Source organism: Dermacentor andersoni, chromosome 9 (genome assembly GCF_023375885.2).
Source record: "Dermacentor andersoni chromosome 9, qqDerAnde1_hic_scaffold, whole genome shotgun sequence".
Lineage (NCBI taxonomy): Eukaryota > Metazoa > Arthropoda > Arachnida > Ixodida > Ixodidae > Dermacentor > Dermacentor andersoni.
Genome location: NC_092822.1, coordinates 123,318,702 through 123,328,519, shown reverse-complemented (window position 1 = coordinate 123,328,519; position 9,818 = coordinate 123,318,702). Strand labels below are relative to the sequence as shown.

The window sequence follows — 9,818 nt, the reverse complement described above, 5'->3', positions numbered from 1 at the left end:
AGGGCTTGCAGACCGCGTGGTGCTAGGGCAGCCAAGTTTGGAGGTTACGTACTGCAGGGACCATCTTCTCTCATACAACGAACTCACTAAACACTTTTACCTGGCACACAGATCATATCCGCCTCCGTACATAAAGCTAACCAGACACCAAGCTCTCGCCCTGAGGCTCTTGCAGAAGGGGACCTTTGGCAATCCCCTATCAATGAGCAAAATATTTCCCGAAGCCTTGGCTTCATACACTTGCCTGCGATGCGGTAGCGTAGTAGACTTAGAACATATGCTCTGGCGGTGCCCCGCGTGACGCAGCGACAAGGACAACACCAAATAGCGTTGGGACGCGGCTCTCCGTAGCCCCGAACTAGAAGAACATACATGGGCAGGCTATCGGGCCCGCGATGCGGCCAAGAGGCTAGGCCTTTCGATCCCGACGTGGGAGCGGCCCGCTTCAGGCTAGGAAACTAGCGCGACCTGAAGGACCTGAATAACGTTTTTCATACCATACCCTACCCAAAGCCAACCAGCCTACCCATATTTTGTTAACTCCCAAGCTCGACAAGACATCCGATTTTAAGCACAGAATGGCACTTGCGAATATTTACATTGGCGCCATTACTCCTTTCCAGATTCCACGCACCGCCTCATACTTATTGTGGCCCCACAGTACTCTGTGTTTCAATATTGCAACCTTTGCCTTTTGCTTTCGGGTTCTCTTGAAGGGAGCTTGAGTAAGTTTTTTCTTCGTTATGTACACTTCGAGGTATTTATATTGCTTGACTATTGGTATGGTTTGTTGTTTAAGTGACACCGCTGAATTACTGGTCTCTTCATTAAAGACCATAATTCCTTATTTCTCTGTGCTGAACATTTATCGCTGCGTTGCCACAGATATTCGCAAGTGTCTAAATGTCTTTTATTGTCCGCTTGTAGCACTATGTCGTACGCATACATCATTACAGGGAGCTTTTGTTGCACCATTAGTCCATTACGCATATATGATAAATCAGATCATAATTCGCCGTTTTCTAGTCGTCTTTCTATGCACTTAGCTTAAAGCATGAACAACAATCATGACGGAGGACATCCTTCTTCAGTCCTTGGTGAATTCCCACAATTTCATTACCTTTTCCACCTTCCCATATTCCCATACAGCTTGTACTTGGTTGGATCTATATATCTCCCTAAGCAGCTCCACGAAATCATCCTCTATGCCTTCATGCATAAAATATCCCATAACAATTCCCTGTGTACGTTGTCATGCACTGAATTACTACAAACATACTATCACCTCAGCCTCTGCCTGGCCTGAACTCATTCGACAGTTACCCCAGTACATCATCGTTCTCCCCCCCCCCCCCCCTCGACATTTCCAACAAATTTATGGTTGCATTGTCATTCTGTATACAACCAACGTTACTGTAACTAGTTTGCAGGAGCCCGTCTCATCCTCGTCCCCTTTGCCTTTGTAGATTAGGTTCATCTAGATTTGACGCCATCCAACCGGAATTTCCTTCTTTCTAATCACTTGTTCTATGGCATCAGTAAGCAGAGCCTTTCTCTTTGAACCGGGGTTTTTGATTAGCTGTAATGGGATTACATCGGGTCCTGCTGCCGTGTTATTAAGGACATTTTATTCTGACTTTTTCTAATAAAAGCTTTTTATGCTGATTTTTTTTTCGGGCCTGTTGCGTTGCTCGATTTGTTTAGGTCTGAACTAGGCTTTCTTTTGTGCCTATGTTAGCCTTGACTATGTCAGTGGTGTACAGCACTGCACCGTCTTCTTCGTAGATGTTACCGTCTTCATCCCTTATAACCGTTTGCGTATTTTTAGTTGGAGCTGCGAGTGCTCTTATATGGTTCCAGAATCTTTTTGGGACGCCTTTGTCTCTTTTGGGAATGTTGTGCACCCAGCGTTCACCGGCGCATTTAATATTCTCCTGCACGAGCTGACAGCCACCCTTTCCTTTCACGGTATTTGTTCCACTTAAGGAGCGTGTCTTGGTGTGATCCCAACCTTTTGGGTTCTCGTTGATCCGTAGACGCCTGCTTACGATCTTCTATAGCTTGCTTTATTTCCTTGTTCCACCACTTATGTAGCTTCCTCTTTCGAAACCAGCAATTTTTTTGCCGTGTCTGTCTTATTTCCTGCTGCATAATGTCTACCAGTTCCTTGTATTCCCAGACTACTGTAAGAAAAGCCTCCTTTATTTTTCGCTGTGCTTTTTGCCGTGTTTGTTATTTGCTCTCATTCGTTAGAAATTCTGATGCTGTTGGTTCGCGTTTTGCGTTAGCGTCTCTCAAACTAATGTTAGATGTCTGCGATAGCTATCCAGGCTATTTTTCCATGTTCGTCTGTTATCATCTGGTCTATTTGCTCGTTGACCATTTCTGAGGCTAAGGCGTGTTCTATACATGAATGCCTGTTTCCACATTGCCATGTTACCTGTACATGACACTTATTCTCCCTGTTAATTGCTATAATATTATGTTGATCACACAGATCCAGCACATGCGAACCGTTGTAATCAGTATATCCGTCCAAAATATCCATGTGCGCGTTCATATCTCCCACTTATATCACCTGGCCGGATTTCTTGAACTCAATAATATCCCTTCAAATGCAATCAATTTCTTATTTTTATCACTGCTATCACTACCTGTCCATAGGTAAGCTACTCCCAGCCACGTCTTTTTGCTTTGCCATGTGCCGCTCATCCACAAATGCTTCTTACTGTCTCTTTTGCTCTTCGCCACTTCATCATCATCATCAGCCTGGTTACGCCCACTGCAGGGCAAAGGCCTCTCCCATACTTCTCCAACAACCCCGGTCATGTACTAATGCCTCACCTAATTTACAACCCTGTGCCTCCGCCTATCCATGACTTAGTCATTCTGTTACATCCCTGTCATAGAACATGTTGAATAACAGGCGGCTGCTCCAAATCTCGTAGATACGTTTCGGTCAATGCGTACATCGCTTCGTCATTCAGCTGCGTATAGCTATTGTTCCTCCTTGCAACCACCCCGCATGTTTACGTTACAAATTGTACCTTCGCTATTCATTTCCTTTGTGCGTCTTTTCCTAACTCCTTGCGGTGCATCGTGGGCACGTTAAAGATCCCATGGTGGGCAAATTGATCCGCAGTACTCCTTTACGGCGTGCCTAATAATCAAATCGTGGTTTTGGCACGTAAAACCCCAGAATTCGATTTCAACTTCTTGTGGTCTAATTCTGCCCTTTAACATTGGTGTGTCACTACAGTCAATACTTAATCTTCCTTGCCGATTTGCTGGGGCCTGCCTAAAATAGCTACAGCCCGCGCCGCGAACCGACGTCCAACCGATATTGCTACTTTCGCTAAAATGTATCCAGTCACGCGCAGAAGTGGTTTCGCTGCCTGCTCGGTGCACTTCTCGGTTGATGTCATTGACCGTAAAATTCGTTGCATTAGCTAGCGTCCAACTTTCTCTGTTTTCTGCAGGCACTATCCTTTCACTTGCATGCCCCTGCCTTACGACCTTTGGCACCATGAACACTTGGATTTGTACTTTTTTTTGAGCGGAGTGGAGAGGAGTGATAACTACTCCACTCATTATTACTACTAGGAGCCTCTCCTCCATTGTGTCCCACATGCGTTCCTTGGCTTTTGCTATCACGTCCTTTATCGGTTTTCCCGGAAGTGCGCTAACCTGGACTCGTTGGCCTGCACCTGCCCTCTATGTTATCGCTGGTTCTATTTTGCGCATGTTGGAATCCCCAACAATGACAACTCGACGCTTTTCCTTCTCCTTGCAGCCAAAGGCTGTACCTGTGGCCGCCATGCCTTCCCCTCCTGTTTTATCCTTGTCCTTTGCTTTGTGGTCTTTTTCCACGGCCGGACGACAGTGGTAGCCCCTTCGTGACCACCACTGACGTTTCTGCCACAACTTTTCGGCGGAATGCATTCGGCTTGCTTAGCTGGTCTCGCTTCGGAGCCAGCGCCGTTGCGGAGCTCGCATCGAAGCGTTGACCATTCTTTTGCGGAATGGTAGCCCACCGCTTCATTTCTGCGTTGGCTAGCTTTTTTTTCTACTTCCTTCCTCTGTTTCTGTTCGCTTTTGAACTCCTTTTCTAGCTTTCCAACCCATTTAGCTAGCTTATCCTTCCGCTCCAGGTGGTCAAGCCACGATCCTACACTGTAAAAAATTTTTCCATAAAAAAATGAAATTTTCTGGCAGCTGGCTTGCCAGAAAATTTCTGTAAAGCTCTGTTTTCTATTTTTCCTTTTTCTGTTGTTCAACAATTTCTTTCTGTTTTACATTAAGAGAAATTTTATGTTTAAGGACAGTTATCTGTATTGTATTCCAGGAGTTCTGTTTTCTGTTAAAGGTTGTTCTGTTATATAAATAATGTTCTGTCTTTTATTTTACAAAATGTGTATGTATAAAACAATTATCCATTTTGAGACACAGAAAAGGTTATGTTCTCTGTTTATATTCTTCTGTAACCTTCCTTCTTTTTTTTTGTCCCACTGTACAGAAGAGCGATGTGTAAGGACAATTTTCTATCGTGACGAGTAATGGGGGAACCGGGACTGTCGTTGAAGCCACGCTTTGAAAGGGCATTTCTCTTCGCGATGGCAGTTGCCATCCTAACGAAGATAGTTTTCTTTGTATAAACGTTGACTGCTATCCATATTCCTTGTTCGACCACTGTTTATCAATTCTAGCCTCCATTTTCATGTGAAGTTCTCTCATGTTTGAATTTTCTATTGCGTGTCACATGATCATATAAAATAACAAATATCATGTATATATGCAGCTGGTCTCAAAACGAAAATTAGGCTCTACGCTCAAAGCTGAAAATGTTCAGCTGCAGCGCAAAAAAACAAAGGTCACACGTTGCGCTCGTGTATGTCTTCGTTCTTACTTTACGTAATTTTCTTGCGCTGCTGTTAAGTTACCCTCCTTTAAGTTCCCCTCATTCCTCGTGCTGCTGTCAAGTTACCCTGCAGTTACCATCATGCTGCATCCAGGTGTGCGGAAAACACACTTTTCAAATGTTTTGTTACATTGTGGTTCGCAGTACACATTGAACTGGGGAACGCGCATCGTAGTGCTCCTGTTCAGCCGGTGTGAAATGACAAGTATTGAAAACATCTATGGCTTATTGACCTCCTATGTGAATTAACATGGCAGTGTGCTCTGCTTTTTTCGCTCCTTCCCAGTTGCCTTAAAGTAGAACTTCACTTGAACTTCTTCCAGTCGTCTGCTGCGTTCTCAGACAACACGAGATGTTCTGAAGGAGGCAATGCGTCCATACTGGCTAACGTTCCGGGAACCTCCTAGGCATCTCAATTCTGACACCATTTAAGGGATTGATGCGGCAAAGTTCATAGCACCGACCAAAAAAAAAAGCGCGATTCCTTGGGCAGGAGAATATATAGCCTCGGGTCACGTGGTGCTCGCCAGGCAGTGTTGCTGGACTAAATATGGAACATAGCCGATGCAGTGGTCTGTAAATCTCCCTTGACATGCCAAGTCTTTCATGCTGCCCCAAGGAAAGGTGGATTCCTGACTTCGTTTAGACGAATGGTTCTCTTCATGGGTGTGCTTTGCAGAGATCAGTGCATACTTCACCATGCAGGTGTTGGTGTCATTGAAATAAATCATTGCGGCTGCATTACGGATGCGTTTGTAAACTTGATTAGTGCTGCCATGTGGTCTCCGAAGTTCTCTTGACAGGCCAAGTTTTTATGGCTGCCTAAGTGCATTAGCCCAGTTCAAACAAACAGTGGTGGCTGCCTAGCTGCCATTGCTTCGTATTGATGTCGTGGGGAAGCAGGTGCGCCTTTGTGCGATGAGCTGCTGCTTTGAAAGCCTTTCAAAACCGTGCGACAAGTGGCATGGTGGAGACTTCTCACAGCTCAGAGAGCTCTCCCTATACGATGAATGTTCGCAGTGCTCTAGGACATCTTGCATAAGGTCATCAATGTAGCCTTCAGAGTGACGAGATGCAGTATCAGTATGCAGTTGTTCGGAAAACCAAGTTGTGTGCCATTGTTGCCAAACACTTTTCCATCTTTTGTGCAATTTATTTTATTACTTTGCAACCATACATTAGGATTCTGATTCTGACACTGAGTAGAACTCAACTTTCTCAAATGCAAGAGTTCATTCCAATTAGTACAGCAGTTGTCTAATGAGAAAAGTTCAGAGAAATTAGAGTTGACCCAAGGTTATACCTTCCTATTAACACGCAGGTATTTGCAGCACTCGTCCAAGCGTAGATACCTTCCAATAGCCACAAAACTTGGTCGTCCATCGGATTAGCATCATGCACGTCTAACTAGACAAAATTATACACAAAAATTGGCTTTCCCTATCATCCTGCAAATTCCTTAGTAGGTCAAACAAAAAGCTCTACAGCACCCACGTAGAGGTTAACTGTCATATTCTGAGTTCCTGCGAGTACGATTTGGCCAGATTTGGCACATTTAAAAAAATTTCATTGGGTTTACTGCTATGGTAATAAGTAATGCCGCAGTAGGGCATAATATACCACGTTTTATTGAAAAATCGGTTGACAATACTAGAACCTTACAAAACAGTGAAAATGCTGAAAGCATCCTACTGCAGGGTAATTGTCCTGCTGTTGGCAACAATTTTGCGCATGCGTATTGGTATGTTACCATCTGTCCAGAAATGTTACATAGCATAGCTTGTATCCTCTTTCACTGTGGTCACAGTGAAGTGGCCTCGCCTCGACATGGAGGATTTAATTTTCCAACGCTGCTTCCATCCCGAGTGAGTGCTTGGTTTCGTGCAACATTCTCATTGAAGTGGAACACAGCGGGCCTCGTCCTAATGAATGAGAGGTCTCAATTATACCCTTGTCTTATTTCTTAGATGTCGAAAATAAAATTACCTCTCTTGCATTCCGTCCGCTGAGAAGGCATTGGGAGCAAACCGATTCAGCCCGCTGTGAAAGGACTACAACTAAAATGTTTGCACCTCGGGCGAGAGCCGGCGGGTATCTCGCAGTAATCTTGGGTTCTCCACAATGCTCTTCAGACAAATAAATGCAGGCGATGCTGAAACAGATGTAAGAAATTTAAAATTCTTTCATCTTTTTATCGGAATATGTGATGTACACACTGTAAGAAAGACTGTGTAGGGCACGAATAAATTTACAGTAGTGCTTATTTGGCCTCAGCCATTCCCTATCGTCAAGAGAGTCATGGAGGCATTTTTTGCAGGGCCCATCGTGGCCATCGTGTTTGTTGCACACATGGTTGAGGAGACTTCCCCACATGCTAACAACAAGCTTTTCATCGCCGTGACCCAAGGCAGCCAACCAGTAGAGGTGGTTTAGGACAACCTAGATCCATGGCCTGATAACTTGATGTTTGCAGCTGCAGCCAGGAGCTTTTTTTCAGACCTAGAACATATGACAAAGGTTTCCAATTAGATGTTCTATTTACTGACATTGTTGTCGAAAAGCAAGGGTTGTTGAGTAAGCAAGATGGTTGTTACTAATCAAGTAACAGTGCCAGGGGCTCTATTGACTGATCCATGAACTCCAATCTTTATTCAAATTTATTTTCTTTTTCAGAAGCTAATACATGTTCCTATATGTCACCTGTCCTTTGAGTATGCACACATTTTCAAAGATTGCTTGTAATAGACATTGTTCCACCTTCTGAGACGCATTTGTGCAATAGACAGGCATAATTTACGCGATAAATCGCAATGTATAGGTAGCCAATAAAAAAGATTACCTATTTTTGATTACTCATTTCATGTCACTTTTCGCAATTGAGAAATTGAAGCGGTGCAATTAGTGAAGTCATGCTTCCTAAATGAAAACCTTGAGATTAAACTTCCTTTCAAGATGTGCAGCCTCAAAGTGTGCTAAGAAATACATTGGTGTTCCAGCTAGTAGTTCCTTCAAAGTGTGTGTCGCACAGTTCGGGATTACCTTAGCCACAACACCAATGCATATTTCAGAATATTATGTGTACAATGTCACGGAAATGGTATTGCTCTCAGGATTTAAGTTAAGCACACATCTAGGCATTGCAGCCAAACATGCTAAAAATGTCTGGCTCGTCAGGTAATTCTCCTGAATATGCCGAATTGTGGCACATGCTATTCTTGTGGACGCAATTACTTTAAAAATTGGCCTAAAAATTGTACGTGTGCTTACCCTTAGCAACATGCCAAACATGAAACCAGTGCTTTATGTATTGCCTGTCCACATGGCAGTATCGGGTAACACCAGGATACCGGTCTGTGAAATGTTGAGGCTTAGTGAGCAAGAAGGTTATATAAAACTCCTAGAGTAACAGTCCCTCACGGACGCGAGTGAAGCCGCAGCGGCCATGTTGTTAGAGGCAAAAGAGTGTGCATCCCCAGCATAGGCGGTCGTGGAATACGTGCAGGAAACAGTTTCATTTGCAGTACCGCAATAAAATCATGAGGAGAAATATCTTAACCAGTGAGACGCTTATTTGTGCTGAATTACGAATAGTCTCTAATGCGATGGGACTGCTCCATATGCACCCCTGAATACCTGCTATTTGGAAAGAAACATTCTCGGACACCTTTTGTAAAGACCTAATACACTTTTCACCAGCAGCTACTGACTATACGACGAGTAAAAACAGGACATTTTGGCACTAACCTTCTGTATATCACCAAACTGCGATCAATGATACGTTTTTCGACTGCTAGATGACATGTAAACAAGATAAAGTGCGAGGCACTTGTGATAGAGATCAATTGACACCCACAACAGCAGCTTCTCTGCAGTAGTCACCCGCCGGTAGCACTCAAAAATGCTGCCACATACACGGTTTAGTATTGCAATACCAGCAAATCTATTCTCAGCTCATTGCATGTCGCCATTAACAGCTACCTCCACCAACCCTTGCGATAAGCCTCTTCACTTATCTGTTTCCGCGCGAGTGTGCCGGAATGTTATAAAAAATTCATGTTTTATATCATTCCTGTCAGTGTTACCAATACATTGACCCTGCAATAAAAAAGATATCAAGGCTTAGGGGGCAGGGTAGGTTGCTATTTCGGACCATTACAATATACCTGGCTGGGCGCCTGTTCTCAAGTTCATTACAACAATGTGAATAAGATGCTGTAGTACACACAGTAGCGCTGCTTACTGTTTCGTATTGCACAACAAAAAATAAGGAACACAAGCTCTGTATGGTACCTGTTGTCAGCGAACGTATCCTGATGCCCGGCCTCTCGACACCCATCAAGCACTTGGCAAGCCCTTGTTTTTCTGTGGAAACACTGTTAGGGACTTCGGGTGACTGCACAAATACAGTAGATAGTTTCATAAGAATTCACACAATATGCACACTAATAGCAGTACTATGGGTCTACCTCTCCAACTTGCACTTGTTCTGTGTGCAAAATGCAGCCAATCTGCATAGAAAGCACACTGTATGTCGTGTACTTGGCACTGTAGCCGGGAGAGTCACAGCGCCCACTACCTGCCAAGTCGACTTGCAAGCCAGCAAGGTCATTGGCCATTTCATCTTGCTTATTTATTTATTTATTAGATACCTGCATCGCCCATGCGGGCATTACAGCAGGGGGGATTACATTTTAAAGGAAGGAACAAGTAATCACATACATAAAGCGCGATAAAACGCATCATTGTTTTCAATATTAACAATGTCAGGCGAAAGAGCCCATTCCATTCTCTGATAGACCGAACAAAAAAAGAATACCTAAAGACGTCACCCTTGAAAGGATACTCGCGGACTTTCAGCGCATGGTCGCGTCTCAACGACGTATAAGTAGGCGACTTAATA

The 9,818-nt window shown here is 43.9% G+C and overlaps 1 protein-coding gene across 1 annotated transcript; it reads right to left on the bottom strand.

Annotated features, from left to right (window-relative positions):
- Window positions 1-6,900: 6,900 nt before the first annotated feature.
- Window positions 6,901-9,534, bottom strand: LOC140213355 (uncharacterized). The gene is given in 3 exon segments (XM_072284603.1): window positions 6,901-7,070; window positions 9,209-9,311; window positions 9,385-9,534. Coding segments are annotated over 3 exon segments (423 nt in total).
- Window positions 9,535-9,818: the final 284 nt, after the last annotated feature.